The sequence below is a fragment of the Aptenodytes patagonicus genome, chromosome 7 (genome assembly GCF_965638725.1).
Source record: "Aptenodytes patagonicus chromosome 7, bAptPat1.pri.cur, whole genome shotgun sequence".
Classification (NCBI taxonomy): domain Eukaryota; kingdom Metazoa; phylum Chordata; class Aves; order Sphenisciformes; family Spheniscidae; genus Aptenodytes; species Aptenodytes patagonicus.
In genome coordinates this window covers 32,211,747-32,229,972 of record NC_134955.1, presented here as the reverse complement: position 1 = coordinate 32,229,972, position 18,226 = coordinate 32,211,747, and the positions used below count along the sequence as shown (strand labels likewise).

Below are 18,226 nucleotides of genomic sequence, written 5' to 3'. Positions count from 1 at the left end.
GCGACGGTATTTGACCTCAAGATGGCGAATCTCCGGGCTGGGTCAAGGCGCCGCATCGCCTGCCCCCAGCAAAGATGGCGGCAGCCCGGACGCCTTTTTTCCTCTCTCCCTGCCCTTCTAGCCGCTGTTGCTCTATGGTTGGGCGCGTTATTGTCTGGGTGCGGCGCGGGAGGGCGCTCTGGCACGGCCGCCTCTATGGTCGCGCGGCGCGGTGCAGGTCGGGCCGCTGACGGAAGGGGCGGGTCACATGACCCCGCGCAGCGCGGCGGAGGCGGCTCGGCGCGGTGTGTTCGCGGCCTAGTGGCGCCCCGGGGCCTCCCAGCCGGCCGAGCGGCGTCCCCCTGCACCATCCCCGACACGCGCGGCTTGGAGGGGCCGCGGCGGCGCTCCGGACGCGGCTCCTGCTCCGCAGCGAAGGGGTGAGAAGCGAGAGGCTGCGGGGGGATGAAAGGGGGAGGGAAGGCGGCGGCGGCGCTTCAGCCGCCTGCTGAGAGGAGGCGCGGCCGGGGCCGGGCCGAGGCCGCTGTGCCGCGCCCCCGCACCCTGGGCCGTGGCAGGCGCCGGCGGGGAGGCGGCGTGGGCCTAGTGGCGGGGTGGAACGGGAGAGCGGCCTCGGGGAGGCGCTCGCGGGAGAGTGGCGGCGGGGGCCTCTCGCTTCCTCTCCCGCCCAGGAGGCGTGGGAGTCCCTTCCGCCTCCCGAGGCGCGGCGGGGAGCCGGCTCCGGCGGGCGGGGCGGCGGGCGGCTCCGCGGAAGGCGAGAGGAGCCCATCTCACGCTCGGGACGAGGCCCTGCGCCTCTCGGGTGAGAGCGGACGAGCCCGTGGCGGGGCGTTTGCCGGCGCCCGAAACTGCTCCCCGGCCTGGGCCGGGCCGCCTCTGACTGTGGGTGGGATTTTACTTTTCGATGTCGGGTAACGGGTCATGCGAGGAAACGTTTTTCGATGGTATCGCGGCAGGGGAGTTAATGTCCTTAGTGTGGAGTGGGGTAGTCATCTTAAAACACGTGTTAGCAGCTTGTGCATGGAAGAATCGGAGTGATTCATCCGTGTCAGTAGCGGTTGCGATGTGTATATTGGCATGTTTTTCTCATGATGTCTTTTTACATTATAGAAATGGAAACCTTTGTCTGCCTGAAGGAAATGAGGTTTATTTATTTAAATACAGCGAACATGCCGAACGCAACTAACTTTTTTTTGTAGTAGGTCTTACAGGATGTGAAATCTTGAAGTTGTGTAGTTCTCGGTCTGTTCGGATTAAAATGCATGCATACGGATTTCTAGTAATTCTTTGTGGGGCAGGAAAGCATTGCTTCAGGTATTGCATCAACATTTATGGAAGATGGTCCAGAACAAACTCGAAGAAGGAAGAACAGGATGGTTTCTTACTTTCCCTGTAAAGGGGTAGTGTTGTACATAGTGCTTCACGTTTCTCTGCTTCTGTCTCTCAAGTGCCCATTCACATAAATGTTGTAGTGCTACAGCCGTGTTTGTGTTTTGGGAAGAGTTAATAGCAAAGTTAGAGTGGAGAGTCACTTATTTGACTGACTAGGGCTTTACATGGGTACAGAGGCACAGGATTAGGAACTAAATAAAAGATCTTAAAGTTCTGGTGACATGTTTAATGGAGCCCTAGTTAAAGGGCTTTCGGACTGAGGCTTTGGTTTGGATAAGCATGTTGCTTTTTGGGTTCCTTCATAATAATAGTTTGGGATGCAACTTATTTCATGGCAGTTAGTGAACACTTTCTAGATCACCTCTGAAAAACAGTCTTGAGCAAATACTAGTTTTGTTTGTTCAGAAATAAATATACTTAGAAAATATAATCGGTTTTATCTCTCCCCATGTCTGTTGTGTTTGACATTGATGTCTTGCTTAGCTTGCAGGCAATTTTGGAGAAAACTGTAGGACTCTGTGAGAAAGTGGACATTTTCACTGAGAGAATCAGTTGGCTTGAAATAAAAGATTTTTCTTTTAGGGAGGGGGTTTTTTTTGTGAGAAGCAGTAATATAAGCAGCATCTCCAATGGGTGACAAACTATGGGGTTAGTTATTTTTAAAATGGAACAGCTTAAAAATCCATACATCATGTAGAGACTGATGTAAAAGCCTATGTGATAGTACTGACTTTAATAGGTTGGTTTATCGCATATGTTTTCTCCAGTTGTTTCTGAAAATGCTTCTGTTGCTCAGCTGCACCCATGATAGGACACCAAATGTATAAAATACTTTGTCATAAATTAGAGGAAATCATTATTCATTCTCTGTTGCTGCCTAGGTATTGACAATAGAATCAAATGCCAAAACATTGTACTATTCTTAATAGGAATTACTCTAATTCTTAAAAAGCATTAGAAACATTTTTAAGTGTGAAAGCTTTTTTTATAGGGACATTTCAGTGAAACATAATAACGTGGATATACAAATCAAATGTCTTGGTATGACATCTCTTTAACCAGGGTGTTACTAAATAGCATAGTGTTACACACTTACCATAGGTGTGGATTTTGTCAGGTGCTCTTGTAATAATCTAAATACTAAGATTATAATCGAAGCTGAATTGTAGTTAATTTAAAAAAAAATTGCAAACAAGTTTTGTGCTTACTGCTTCCTTACTTGAAGTACTAGCTTGCACAGCTACTTCGTGCAACTTATTCTAGACTAAGTGTACAGCTTTTTGTGGTGCAGAAGAATTGTATTGGGAAAATGTTGGAGAGAAGTTAAAATCAGACAAAATGAAATCAAGCTAGAACAGCCATACTGTCACTGCTGTTATGACACCACATGTATGTATTCTTAAAACACACTAAGTTTGTTTATGCATTAAGACTTCAGGATTTTTACAGTTAATTTTAACTTTGTTTAGTATAACAGCAGCTCAACAGTAAGTATTGAAACTGTTTGTTTCAGGGGGAACTTAACTGTTTTGAAAATGGTTAAAATGTTTTGCAGGTTTTTAAATAAAAGTTAATGTGTAAACGCAGAGATACTAAGGAGATTAATCCTGTGACACTGGTAGAATTATGATGCTGCCCTGAGTAGGTGATATAATTGTCAGTTTAAAATACATTAGTTACCAGTGATTTTTTACTAAACTTACATTCTGTTTATGACATATCTTCACCCCTTTATTAAAAAAATGGAGTAAATTTAAAAAAAAAAGGTTTAAAGAATACTACAGTTTAAAAGAAAAGGTTTAAAGAATACTATGGTTTAAAAAAAAAAATTACATTAAAGTGCAGCCAGACCAGTACAATCTTCTCATATAGTCAGTCCCTTCTTATTGGGACTTTTGGGAGTCAGAGATAATAAAGAAGCATGGGGCAGCAATTTCTGAATGACGGTGACCCTTGTTTCACAGTAATTCTGAGTTCTGTGTGGTCTCAGACACTTGAGTCCAGCACGCCCTCAGGCCAGCCCTGTGCACTTGTTTTGTCGTGCGTGAGAGCCAGCGTGCTTCTAATGGACAGACCTCCGGCCCAGCAGGGGTAGCACTGAGTCAGAATTTACAAGTCTCAGTGGATTTTACCAAACCTTAGAGCCATATGGGTATTCCGGTACTCACTCCAAGTTTCAGAAGGTTGGTGCAGCTGGCTCTGCATGGCGTTTGGTTCCACCAGGACTTATTAACTCAGAAGAGCACTGTATGAAAGCAACTGAACTCCTTCTAGGCCAAAGTTGACCCTGGAATACTATAGCTGTGTTTGTGTAGCACTTGCTTTAGTTAATAGCTCAGGCTGAATTTGAGCTGGGTCTGCTTAGAGTAAGCTTAGATGTTTTGCCATCCGTCACATCGTTAATCTGCAGCTTACAAAAATTGCCTAAGGCTAATAAAGTGTGCGCCTACATTAATGTGTTAACTTGGATCAGGAGTGTGCTTTTGAAGGAAGTCTCGCAGTCATCCTCACTTGGGAAACCTTTTTTCACATTGGCTTGCACTATGCCAGTGGATGAACCGGATTCCTTTTGGATTAAAATATATTGAAAAATGCACTCTTACCTGAAAATGGGCATTCGTTCCAGTGGGGTGGACCTCCCCAAAACATATAGTGTGGACATTAGGGTCTCAGCTCCATCTGTTTTGTTTAACAGACCTGCTCCTGTTGTGCTGCCCTGCTTGCTGGCATGGACATAGCCTAAATTGACTGCGCTTTGAGTCGGAGACCTGACACAAATCCATCATTTTGGGGGCTGAAGATGTCACTGTTTCAGTATTTTGAATGGCGTCAGGCCAGATGCTCACTGCTTTTCTTACCCCGGTATCTTTGTGACCACTGTAACATTCACACAAATTAATCTCTCACTTCAAGAGCTGCTAGTTAAAATGCAACTATCAAGAATGCTGCTTACATCCAATTTCACTTGTGGTAATACTTTCATAAGTCAGCTGAGGTTTTAAAAATATTTCAGGACTGTTTAGGTCCTTACTTACACTTTTGAATATATTGGGGAAATTTGAAGATCACCATATACAATACTGAGACCACAGTAAATATATCAAGATGCTGATCACTGAATCGTACTGGCAGGGCAGTAGGTCAGTCTGCAGAGAAGTTCAAGATACTGTTCCTGAGATTTCTACAAGTGTATTCTACCTAGACCCAGCTTAGCATCTCTTTAACTTTCCATACCTAACCCTTGGTTTGTAGTTGCTTATAAATTTGATGTCAGAGGCCCCTCTGACTGTTGGAAGAGTATGTACATTTCTTGTGTGTTCTCTAGCTGCTGACAGAAAAAATGTGCTACGCAGCTCCCTTTATTGTAGCGTCTTGGCCGATGCAAGGAACTGGATGCATCTTCCTCTCTTGTCCAGATCTCTCACTTCTCCAGTGAGCAGTTTCAATCATGGTATCTGTTGATCTCACAGTTTTCATGATGGAAACAGAACAAAACTGTTCTCTCTGCCAGTTTCACATTGGTAGTTACATATAGTAGCAAGAAAGAGACAAAGGCTTTCTTTAATTCTAGTGTTGATCTTCAGTGTCACAGACAGCAGAGGTGCTAGGATTGATGTGTGCAAGAATTAAGTCAGTAACAGGGCAGCTTTCTAGCTGCTGTGAAAATAGCTGTACAAATATGGAAAAAATAAGAACAGAGTGCTTCAAGTAAAATGGATTGTTGAAGCCTGGAAGACTAAATTTGATCCATTCTTACTAACTGCCTTGTTTCTTTTATGCAGTGACAATTACTTCGTTGACTGCTAAATCTTTGCTTTTTTAATTTAAATTAAAAAAACCCAAACAAACCAACTTTGCCTGTGTGCATATGTAACATCCATTGAGTATGGCATGTTTCAGCATCTTTTAATTCAAAGGACTGTTTTACCTCTTAGTCCCTAGGCTTTTTTTTACCTTCTCCAAAATGGTGTCTCAGATGAAGTGCTTATCAGAGCGAGAGAAGGGACTGCACCTACAGGCGGCCTGGAAAATTACTTCCCCAATTGTTCTTTTTTGTTTAAAAGACAACTCCTTAATGTCTTGTGGACCTCAGGTGGTGTAAGGCTATTGCAGCCTGTTTAGAACCATCTCAGACCCAATACCTTACCTGCCTACCATCCTGCCTCAAAACAGCTTTGAATTTTGTCCAGTTGTCTATCAGCTTGCAATATAGATAAGGACTGAGAGCCTTAAAGTTCGTAATTTTCTGCCTTTCCTGGGGCCCTTGGCTGGTTTTTTGGTGAAAAAGTTTCAAATAGTGATATTAAGGTGGATAAAGGAGTTCTGTTCCCTTCCGTACCATCCAAGTTTCAGATTCTAGAGGAAGGTTGGCTGATGTGCACATAGTCTGAAGAGACAATAAACAATGTTCTTCCAAGTGAAATGTTTTGGCAGAACACCTTTGCTGCTTTTCTTTGCCCATTCAGTTTTAAAAATTCAAGAATGACAGAAAAGAAGTGTGTTCTTAGGCGTATAGATTTTAAGGGTTTTATGTTTATTATATTGCATAAAATAATCTTTACTGAACTGTTGGAGGAATGCTTGCATTTGCTGTCTTGTTTCTTCTACCATCTTAGACTTTGTGTCATAGGAACATTTATCTTTTCTCCTGCTGAGATGTTGATGAATGCCCTTTGAGGCCAATTAATGAATGCCATCCTCATGAACCTCTTGTAATTGATGTAGTTGTAAATGTGTCTTTGGGTGAATTATGCTATAGGGTCATATATGTGTTCTTATACCAGAATAAGTAAGTTTTGATGTTCAAAGGTATTACCAAATGCATTTGGATTTCCCTTTTATCCTCTCCAGTCCACTATATACATTTCTCTCTCATAGTTGTTTCCAGACTCTGTGGGAATAAAGTTGTGCACATGATTCTCCCATTATAATTTTTTAGCTCTTTCAAATGTATCTACTGTTATGGTGGAGTACTGATATTAGCTCTTACTTCTAGTATTTAAGACTGTCATTAACTACTTGCTCTTATACGTGTATGTAAGTCACATCTGTCTCCAGCAAAGCTGGTTTCCTGTTTCTTGTGATACGGTGTCAGTGTGTTTGAAGTTCCTCTAGTGCTTCCTCACTGCAGTGTGAATGTACCTATACGCTCAACAGTAATATTGGTGACCAATTTTGGTTTTTTTCTTAGAACTGAGGGCTAACCTTTTTTTGAAGAGTTGACCATGTAAGGTTGCTGAGATAATATTGGAAGCAAGAATACATGCCTCATTAGTTGTGTTAAGAGTGATCTTGAGTTTTTTATTATTGGGTGGTGTCTGTTACAGGGTCAGTAATACGCACATAATAATAAACATCTGAATAGCAAATGGTGTTAAAACGATCTTTACTCTCCATGGTAGCATATTGACTCTCAGCTCATGGGCTATCGTTCAAGTTGAGCTCTAGAAGATGTGTGAACTGCGAAGTTACAGATCAGTGAACCCTCCTCCAAGCTTTTAACTGTCTCTGTGCTGGAATTTGGGGATCTCCCCAGTGTTGTCTTAAATACAATTCCTGTTAATGCTGAGCATTGAGATGTCCCAGTTCTTTATCTCATCTTGTTCCACAGTTGTATTGTGTGATTGTTTCTTGTACAAGAGAACCACTTGCCGTATTGAAAATGTATCACAAGATTATTTCTGTTTTCAGATACTGCAAAAGATAGCTTTATTTTAAAGAAACTGTACAAACTGTTAAACACTGTTTAATTCACACTCCTTGTAAACCATTGGTATGAGGAGTCAGATACAGTTTTGTTTTTCGCTTCATTCTGAAACACTTTCCTAGAAGTGCTGTTTTTCATTGTGAAAGAAGACTTCTACTACATTTGTAACTCAATGAATAGCTGGGGAAAAAGAGTTAAAAATAGGTTTAGTTTGTAGTTGAATGTCCATATAAAGATTTAAAATCATTATGGAGACTTATCATTTGCACTGCTTTTGTAATTCATGTTTGGGAACTGGCTAGTACAAGTTTCTTTTTCTGTCTTTTTGACAGATTGTGACTGGAAGAATGTCTTTTCCACCTCATTTGAATCGCCCTCCTATGGGAATTCCAACGCTTCCCCCTGGGATCCCACCCCCACAGTTTCCTGGCTTTCCTCCACCTGTACCTCCTGGTAAGTTATGTTAGTATATGGAAGTGTTGTAGAAATAAATTTCCTTTTATTATTCTGAATTGTATTATTTACAAAAGTTACTGGCCCTTAATGTATTTCAGTAGCTCTGATTCGTGTACATTGCAATTGAGTTTCTAGTTTACCCACAGACCATGTCATGTGAGCAAGCTTCTTTTGGTCTGCCAAAAGCTGCTTACGTCTGACCAGAAATCAAACCATTAGAGACAATACCGGACTTTGTCTTGGACCTTTTTTTCAAGACTGAAGCTAGGTGGTGATTTTTATTAACATTAGGTATTCTAAGAGCCACTGTTTTGACAGTAGACTATGATTTTCAGTTCCTTTCAAATAAGCCATTGTAATAGCCTTTGGAAACACTTGGGTACACTGAGTACGTGTGGTGTGAAAATACAGGAGTAACTTTCAGAGAAGGTCCAACTTCTTGCATTGTTTTTCTCCACTTTTTTGTAAGTCCCACTTTCTTTTATTCTGCTTCTTACATACTTTCCTCCACGCATCTTGCAAACTTACTGTTACATTCCTCATTCCTTCTAATCTTCCCAAAATTAATCCCACCTTTTTTCTTTGTTCATCTGTAAGATCAGCCTCTGTTTTTTGCGTTGAGACTTTAATTTGTTGGTCTGGAACCACCTTCTTTCTGTACATTGCCAATATAGATAACAGTGACTGGAGGCAGGAGACCACAGAGCGAGTGGGAGAGAGGAATACATCAGAGAATTATCCCTTTAAAATTCATCACAAGGGCTGCAGAAAATAACTCCTGACTATATGATCTTAAGCTATGTTGTGCACAAGTGTTTTGTAGACAATAAAGGCATTCAGAAACCAGATGGCTGAACTCAGGAATAGTTTGTGCACATCCCTTCATCAGGCTAATCCTTACCTTACTTGCATTAATTTTTCTAAACTTTTTTCCTGAGATCCATGAGATGTTACCTATTTTCTGCTAACGGCAGAGCTCTTGATTCTGCCATCAAAAATTTCAGGCTAAATTTTAAAACCATACCTCTTATCTTTACTAGCTCCAGTTTATATATACTAGTGTGAAAAACACCAGATCCTTTTAAAAATAACTTCCCGAAGAATATTTTTAAATGCCTGATACAAGTTTCTGCTCTGAACGTTTGCTTCTTAACATGTGCAACAAAGATCTTTTTGTTTTCTTGCTGTGTTTGACTTTATATATAAATAGTCTTGTTTCAGTATTAGTAATCCAAACAATATGTAGAGTGGAGGAGCCTGGTATTAGTTTTCTCTGCGCACTAGAAACATTATTTGCTTACCTGTGCAGACAACATATTTCAACATGTAGAGGATATGGATCTCTCACTTCTTAACACAAGTGTATTGATAGAGTTGAAAATGCCAGAAATGCCACGGTGACTTTATGAAAGTCTACTCTGAAGCTATTCCGTACGTAAGATCACAATTTTAGTGGCTTACAATATTATACCTTTAGCTAGCTGTTTGGCCAAAATTTCATATTCTAGTTATCTTACTCAGCCTGTAATTTTTTGAAAAGTTTCAGCTAGAGCGGTTTGCTTGAGTAAGAATGAAGTTAGGAAGTGTTTTGCTTTGCTTAAGAATATGGCTGTTAAAAATAAGAAGTTCTAGCACTTCTGTCTCTTAAGTGTGGAAGATTTGATAAGGAGGTGATGGATAACTCTTGTCATCTCTGAAGATTATCGGATACCATTACAATGTAAAAAATTACAGTTCGTATGTAAGAAATGCTGTAGTGGGTCAGACCAGCAGTCCATATAGCCGGATGCATTGTCTGGGCAATGGAAATACAAGATGGTATTTAGGGTGGGCATGTACACCTATCTGCTTTCTGAGTCTGTTTCCTCACAACTCTAGTGTTAGGGATGTTAGAATATGATCTTTCATTTTTCCTTATCTTTTTCTGGACCTGTCATTCATGAACATTTTGATATTTTTCGAACCTGCTGATACTGTCCATCTCCACTGTCGCCTCTTGCACCAAATTTGAGAAGTTCATTAACCACTGTGTAAAGTGCTACTTTCTTATGTCTGTCTTTAAACTCTTTGCCTACTTAGTGTCCCCCTCCTGCCCCAGTTCTGATGTGGGAGTTGTGTTTTGTGGTTTTGTACGTCTCAGTCGTGTTCCATGCCTTGCAAACCTCCACACTTGAAGAGTCTCTCAGTGTAGAGTCTTTCTTAGTAAAGCAGTTGCTTCAACACTTAAGTCATGTAGTTGTTCTTCTCTAAGGCTGTGTGTTGTTCCTGGGTTGCAGAGACCAGGTCTGTAGGCAGTATTCAAGGTATAGGTGCACCAGGTTTTTGTATAGCAGCTAAATGATGCCTGTGGTCTTGATCATCAGTATATTTGCTGATGATGCCCAACTTCTTGGTTGATTTTTTTTTTTTTTTGCTTTTGCTGAGCACTGGGCTGATAGTTTCAGAAAACTGTCAGTGATAACACAAGTATCTTACTGAGTTGTAACTTTAAAATCCAAGTTCAGCGTCATGATAATGACAGTTGTAATAGTTATAGGGCTGCATAGACAGAGTCTTGTCTTGGAGTAGTTCCTCCAGTCTGTGAGATGCCATGGTGCATTAAAACTGAGAGAATGGGAGAGCAATACACCTTTTGATTCTCTGAATGGTTTGGAGGGATAGGAGGTAGTATGACTTTAATATGAAGGGACTGAGGAAGAGGACTGAGTGATGGAGAAAATAAACGATGGAATCAAAGCAAAACTAGAGCAGATGAGGAGAAAGCTGGAGAGGGTGTCTGAGGACAAGTATTGTTTCAGGACTAAGCACTGGAGAAAGTAGGGGAACAAGTCCAGGAACAGTAGGTTGCAGAAGTTTGGTTAGGATTTTATGAATACAGCAGTAAGAGAGATGGAGAAGGATCAAGAGGGAAGGATTGAGTGTGAAAGACGAAGAAAGTTTTTTGTAGAATGAAAAAAGAGATCTAGGATCCCTAGAGGGTATTTCTCTGAAGAACATGAGATTGGCTTCATTGTTCTTGAGTCTTAGTGTCTTTACTGGCCAGCAAGTAGTTTTGAAATCCATTCACTTAATATCTTTAACCTGCTCTAGCAGCTGGCATGGAAAGATAAACAGCCTGTATTATGATCGGATATTGGCTCACATGATTGTACTTAAAGCTGCCAGTGCATTTGGTAGTGGGAAGGAGGGTATTGCATGGTTTCACCTGATTAAATACTGTTTTAAATTAAGTTTTAGAGACTGCCAAGTCAAATATTGAGCAGGTAGGGAGCTTCTGGATTGAGGTTTTCTATGCCGCCTTTAATAAGCTATTCCATAAATAGTAGCATGAAGCCTGGTGGCATTCTCTATAGGACCTCATCCCGAAGCTGTATGCAGAATCGATTGTGCTATGCGAATTGAGCAAGTCAGGAATGAGATTATCATCTGTAGCACTTTAGCTGCTTTTGCTCTGTATTTATGGAATTCCCTGCCTCATTCATCACACAGCTATCTTCTAGAAAAATACTGTGGTTTGAATATGCTTTGAAAATAGATTTGTTTGTGACTAACAAAATTGAAATGGTAATATGATAAAAGTGACCAGGATACACGTGGTATGTTAGTGTACTCAGGCTATGCTTGAATGCTTAAGGAATTACTGGTAATCAGTACTGTGAAATTCTTATTTGGCCAAAATTGCTGTCTGGTTTGGAAATCATGTCTGCGATCAGTTCATTTCTATTCTTCAGTAATCTCAACAGGGCACATTAATATTAATGTCTTGTCTTTCTCAGGGACCCCTATGATTCCTGTACCAATGGGCATTATGGCTCCTGCTCCGACTGTAAGTATTACAGTGGGGATGACATGATAGCAAAATAAAACGGAGAGTAAAACTTAGTAGATGTCAACAGTATTTTTGTTTTGCTCTATTCTATCAGAATTCATACTATGAAAGGAAATGCCTCACTTTAAATGCAACTATTACGCAAATATTATGCTAATTTCTGACCTAGACAAAGTTTGAAGTAATGTCTGGAGCTGCTAGCTGCAAAGGTGAAGCAATTACTGTTCTTGCAAGAAGATGTACTTCTCTTAAATACAATGATTTAGGCTTTGCCTTTGGGTCATGCATGGTCTTCCTATGCGATACAGTTAGATCAATTAGATTCCAGGTCTCTTGCTTTTGAGTTTGTTGGCCTAACAGAGTGCTCTGGAGGCATCACGTCATCCAGGTTTATAAGACCATCATGCGGCACTGCTAAGTTGGCAAGAAAGATGTGCGTTGACAAGCTTACACAAGCTCTCTTTCCCCATGTTGCAGGGGAAGGAATAGTTGCACATAGTATGCATCTATGGAAGAGTGTATGAGAGAAGGGTGTCTTTGTTTGTCTTACTAATTTCTAGTTGGAAGGACGGTTTATGATTCATGGGGCGGAAAAAAGTGCTCTTTAAAATATAAAGGTTACTTCTTGGCTTCAAGGTGTATTACCATTTCTACAATTTTGCATAAGTGAAATCTCCCCAAAATACTGAATTTTTTGATAGCTTGTATTATCTGTTACAGGAGGATATGTTCATGGTAACCACTGTATTTAAGACAAAGATACTGGAACCAAATGCATTATTCAGTTTTCTGATTAAAACTTTTATTAAGTGACACTTCGAGAAGGGTGTTTTGAGAAGAGGGACTCAGCGCATATGTACTGTTAAATCTTAGGTGGAAGGAGAGAGTTGCCGCAAAATGGAACAGATGATGGTGCCTATTTCTGTATGGTTTATTTTACAAATGTTTGTTCCTTTACCCGAAGAGGCTTTGGGTTCTGTATTGATTAAATAAAGCAGTAGTGTGTATTCACTCTCTGAAAGCTTTAAGACCTGTCATGTGTCCATTGAAGCCTTTTGAGTCAGAGTTACTTTTCTATTTGCAGCTTGCTCTTTACACTGTTAGGTAAGGTACTTCAACTTCCAGTGACTCAAATGTTGCAAATTAGTTATTTGTAGAAGAAATAATACCTAATGTTACTGTATGCTCACCTTGAGACCTTCCAGTAGCCATGTTCAGGTACACCTTTTTTTTCTGTCTGTCTTTGCCAGAAAATGGCACTTTTTTGTGTTGTATAGAGTGTTAAAGCCTGAACCACTTATTTGTGTCTCACTCCGTAAGCGTAACTATGAAAATTTAATTTTGAAATACATGTGCATCCCCAACTCTTTTTGTCTTACGGATTTAAATAAAAAAAAAAAAAAAAACAATCAACCCAAGACTTCATTTTACACCCTCTCCTCCTCTTTCTAGGTATTAGTTCCTACCACAGTGTCTATGGTTGGAAAACATTTGGGAGCCAGAAAAGAACATCCTGGCTTAAAGAACAAAGAAAACGATGAAAACAGCGGTCCCACTACCACCGTTTTTGTAGGCAACATTTCTGAGAAGGCTTCAGACATGCTCATACGGCAGCTTCTAGCAGTAAGTACAGTGGACTGCTTGTTAAACTTCATCCCTGGCTGATGAATGAAGTAATGACCCACAAGGAGTGGATTGAAGCTAAAAGCAGAGTTAGTCCCACTCACTGGAATAGCAGTCCATTACGCTTGAGTTTAAAGTCAGTAAGTGAAGAGTACAGCTTTTTTTAAGCTGTAGATGTCAGTGAACATAGACATATTTTATTTTTAGTAGCGTTTTACCCTTTTTACATGCCATCTTTTGCAAAAAGGGGTTAAGTTGTAATGTTTTGAACATAAACTATAATATTTAATTAATAATATTTATTTTTAATGCAGAAATGTGGCTTGGTTTTGAGTTGGAAGAGAGTACAAGGGGCATCTGGAAAACTTCAAGGTAATTGTTCATACTTTCCAAAATCTCTAGTCAGACTCTTGTTTTTATTACCTGGCAGCTTTTCAAATGTCTGACACATTGCTATTCTTAATACTTTTACATTTTAAGATATTATATATGATACTTAACTGCTAAATACTTCCTAGCAAGGGGCTAGTATTTTCTGTCCTTGGAATCAAGACAGAACGAGAAAAATAAAATTGAGAAAGGTTAAATGGGAAAATGTCTTGGGGGCCTAATTTTGCTCACCTTTCTGTTCTGAGACTGAATCAGGAGTTTATAGGCCATACCTGAGAAAGGTTTACCAGTTTGGACTTAGCCTCCAAAGGAGCATATTTGCAGCACTGTTAATAGTCTCTTCCATTACTATGTATAATCCTTCTCTGTTAAGGAGGTTTTCCTGATGTAAAATTTCTTCCTTCCCAATCATCAAATTGAACTGATTTATTTTTTCTTGTGACCTTTCTCCAGTGGATACAGGAAACAATTTTGGTTACTATTTTTTGCTGTTAGTGTTTTCATATCTTCTCTAGGTTGTTTTTTTTCTTTAAGATGCAATTCATTTTTTTCAGCTTTCTTATATATCATACTTTGTTTATTTAGCTCTCATGAGTTGTTTTTCTCATTTACAACTTTTTGTAACTGTTGTCAAGAACCTAGTTTGAAATACCCCTCCCTCTAGGTTAACAGTGAGCTGTTGATTGATATCCTTGGTCTTCAGACAATTGCAAATCCACCTGAGACATGTCTTCATATAGACTGCATTCCTTAGTTAAGACAGACATGTCAAAAGCTTTACAAACACAATCATAGAATCATAGAATAGTTTGGGTTGGAAGGGACCTTCAAAGGTCAGCTAGTCCAACCCCCCTGCAATGAGCAGGGACATCTTCGAGTAGATCAGGTTGCTCAGAGCCCCGTCCAACCTGACCTTGAATGTTTCCAGGGATGGGGCATCTATAGTGTATGTATTGCTTTCACCTTATTCAGTGAGCCGTTAGGTATATCAAAGACTAATACAGTGAATGATCTTTCTGACTTTTTATGATGTGTACTCCTGGTTTTAAAAAAAGAAGTGCCTGTGTTCCAAGTTACTGATTCAAAGCACTTTTTTTTACACAAAGTAAATTACCTGAAGAGCTTTAACACTTTTACTTTTCATTTCAATCATCCATTTCAGCCTTTGGATTTTGTGAGTACAAAGAACCAGAATCCACACTACGAGCACTGAGGCTACTCCATGACCTCCAGATTGGAGAGAAGAAGCTGCTAGTCAAAGTTGATGCAAAGACAAAGGCTCAGCTAGATGAATGGAAAGCAAAGAAAAAGGCTTCTAATGGGGTACGTATATAATACGTACGTGTGACTTGTGTTATTTTGGCAGGAGGGCAATGTAACGTACTTGCTAGATCAGATTGCAAGTGTGTCTCTTAGTTTCTATTCTTGTCTCTGCCCTTAATTCATTTTAGGATTTCGCCAGAATCACATTAATGAGTCTGAAGATATGTTGAAAGGCAGTGAAGTGTAAGCTCTTAATTCATCAGCATTCAAACTTATCTGTAAGCTACAACTGAATCTCTAGAATTAATTTTGTAGTTCATTCTAAAGTGTAGTAATACGTGCTATACCTTATGATTCTGTTGCTTCATTTTTGTTTAGAAACTCTTGGAAGTATATAAACTTTAGAAGTAATTGTTACTCTGTCAGAGTCTGTAAATCATCTGTCTGAGGAGAACTGGAGTTTCTTTCCCCTCCACTGATGATCTAGAACAAATTAATGACAAGGAAAGTAGTAGGTCATTCAGTAGATGGTGCAGTCATCAGGCAGTGGGCAGCTTACAGATGTTTAGTAGATGGGGAAATTGGTTTTGTACCATTCCTTTCTAAAGCTAAGGATCTGTTCTGGAATAATTGCAGATATTTGATATGTTGAATTCTTGTGAGATACAAAGATACTTAACTGACAAATTTGCGTTAAAATGAATTTTATTTATTTCTTTGTTAAAATAATGTGTTTCACATCACAATCAAGTTGTTGGGCTTGGTCTCTATTTTAAAGTTCTGCATATGCCTAAAGATAATACCTAAAACAATTTTCTGTAAAATGAAAGCGAGAAGAGGCTCTTGTTCAGAAAACTAAAAATACTAATCAGACTGTAGCAGGTAAATTTTAAAAATTCCAATTTGGACTTGTTCTTAAAGGTATGTAAAATACAGTGGGAACACAAGTACTTTTACTTCATTTTATTTAACCAGAGCTAGAGACATAATGATGACTTGAAGTACTTGACACGTTTTTGACTGTGTACCCAGTGTATGGGATTAAATGCAACGGCTCAGTAAAGCAGAGTGCTAACTTCATGGGTTTTGAATGGAGTAATGTACTAGCTGTTAACCTAGGTAAGGGTTTGACTTAACTGCCCCTTCCATTCCATACTTCCTTGTTTCCTGTTGGCATCACCTGTAATACTATGCTTCACAGCTGAAAGTATAAACAAGCTTAAAGTATCAGTGGAGTTCTTGTACATCTCTCTCTCATGAATTCTGTTTTCTGTGAGCTCCTGTGGGTTACAATCAATCCCCCAGGATTGATTGTAATAAAGCAGAGGGTACTGTTTGTAGTGTTTGTGGCTTTGGTCAAGACAACAGTATGTGTCTATTCCATTGAACTGTAGAATGAGATTAGCTCCAAATGGGTTTTTTTTTGTTTGTGCTGGTGCAAAGAAAGGCTGTGAATTGCGAAGGAGTGTTGATGAAGCGTATTGTAATCCTACTGCTTGCGATTCCTTTCATACCATCATTGGTGTGCTGGTGCCACTCGGATCCAAAAGTTGCAACTTTTTTCTTTAATCTTTTTTATTGAGAAATCAAACGTGTACACTACAACACCATTTCTTATAGAGACACGCCAAGCAAACCTTTATCTAATTAGCTCCTCTCCCTGATCACTTCTTCTCCCTGGACCTCTTCAATTCCACTCCCTGTCACTGCCTTCTAGCTCTTTTCAGCCTGCTTCTCCTTGGCCTGGCAGCCTCTACAGCTCCAACTGAATCCTCCCTTCCCCCTCATTCTTAGCTGCTGCTCCATCAGACCCTTCCCTCCCCCTCACTCCACCCACCACCTATCGCTTGACGGGATACCCAGCTGGATTCTCAGGTGAGATTCCATTTTTTTAAAAGATTCAGGGGATCAAGAGGTGGGCTACCTTGCTCAGTATGCAGATCATTGTTCTACCCTTTCATGTAACATTTAGTGAAATGCACTTCTTTGCGTCTGTTCCCTTTCCTCCCTACAAGGTGGAAAGGGCGAAAAGATGAGGAACTAAAAGTAATTGATCAACAATAATAAGAAAATGTTTGCTGTGCAAGGAATGTTTTCCCTAACAATGTTTCTTTAATATAGTTCTCCCATTATAAGTTGCAGCTTGACGGTTACAGGTAGACATTTGTATTGCATGGCACTTAAGTAGAAGGCTTTGAGGAGCTGCTGTTGAAAGGACTTGAAGTTCTGGAGGGTACAAGGCAGAAACTTTTGACCAAGAGCTGGACTGTAATGATTGCCTTTCTGTGAGCGTGCGTGCACTTTCTCTTTTCCTGTCTACCACCTTAATCACCATTTATCTGTTCTATTTTATTATGCAATCCTACACTTGCTCTCTGCAGCCAATCCACATGTAAAACTGTGGTCCCTATGGTATTGCCAGTGTGAAAAGATCTGACTGCAATTGATAACTACTTGTAGGTGGTTTTGTTTTTGTGGGTTTTTTGATTTTTGTTTTGTTTTTTTAGTAAATGCTGTAGGGGGACGAATGTGATGAACAAAGGTGAACTTCTGAAATAAAACTAATATTATTCTCAATTTGTTGATTCCTGTTACTTTGCAATTTTTCCTTAGAACTCCAGACCAGAGACAACAAATGATGACGATGAAGCACTGGATGAGGAAACAAAGAGAAGAGATCAGATAATTAAAGGGGCCATTGAAGTCTTAATACGAGAATATTCCAGCGAGCTCAATGCCCCCTCCCAGGAATCTGACTCTCACCCCAGGAAGAAGAAAAAGGAAAAGAAGGAGGACGTATGTGTTTTGATTTTGGACAAAACAGATTTTTCTTCAACTCACCTTTATATAATGGCCAAACCTTGTGCAAATACTTTAAACCTAAACTTCTGATGAGAACACAAATCAACAAGCATTGATGTCAGCAGCAGTTTCATTTTTTTAAGCTGAAAGCTAGTCAGTTATAGACACCATCCCTTCAGGGTGGTTTAGGCATCTAAGCACCTAGACTTCTTGGAACAACAGGTTTGAATCTGGGCAGGATTGAACCAACCTTTCATCCCTCTGAAGGTGGAAATAGTGAATTTAGTGCAATTTAATCTGTATGTGCGTGTAGGGTTTTTCAGATGAGAACTTAAAAAAACAACTGTAAAGAGTTCCTGCATACAGTCTATTTCCATTGAAAGATGCCAGGGCACTTTTGTAATGGCAGGAATTTGCTCTGGTAGTTTTTGACAAAATTCTTCTCTCTGCTTATAGTATGCATTCTTGTAGTGTGCCTTGATCCAACTGGTTGCAGCTGTCTCTCCAGATGTGGAAGTGCTTCATTAATTGTATATATGTATACCTCACAAACCTTAGAGGGATCCTTCAGGGATGAAAGGCATATTGTAATCTTCCTGCCTTACAAAATCACTTTTACACGCACGTCTCAATTTTGGCTGGATTTGATCAGCTGGTTTTCATGTAATACAAAAAAACCCTGTTAAGCAGGAATGAATGTTCTGGTTTAGACCCGCTTCTGTGGATGACCTTTCTATGGATTAAAACAAACTGGAGAAGGGGGA

The 18,226-nt window shown here is 40.0% G+C and overlaps 1 protein-coding gene across 2 annotated transcripts in view; it reads left to right on the top strand.

Annotated features, from left to right (window-relative positions):
• The first annotated feature begins 302 nt into the window (after positions 1-302).
• The window catches only part of RBM25 (RNA binding motif protein 25), a 34,365-nt gene continuing 16,441 nt past the window's right edge, over positions 303-18,226 (top strand). Inside the window, exons 1-7 of one of the 2 annotated variants that reach the window (XM_076344737.1) lie at positions 303-419; positions 7,432-7,552; positions 11,332-11,381; positions 12,837-13,007; positions 13,322-13,379; positions 14,560-14,720; positions 17,274-17,456. In XM_076344737.1, the coding sequence (XP_076200852.1) occupies positions 7,447-7,552; positions 11,332-11,381; positions 12,837-13,007; positions 13,322-13,379; positions 14,560-14,720; positions 17,274-17,456 (729 nt within the window). In that variant the 5' untranslated portion in view covers positions 303-419; positions 7,432-7,446. The remainder of the gene's footprint in view (positions 420-7,431; positions 7,553-11,331; positions 11,382-12,836; positions 13,008-13,321; positions 13,380-14,559; positions 14,721-17,273; positions 17,457-18,226) is intronic. The other variant, XM_076344736.1, reaches the window with a different exon arrangement.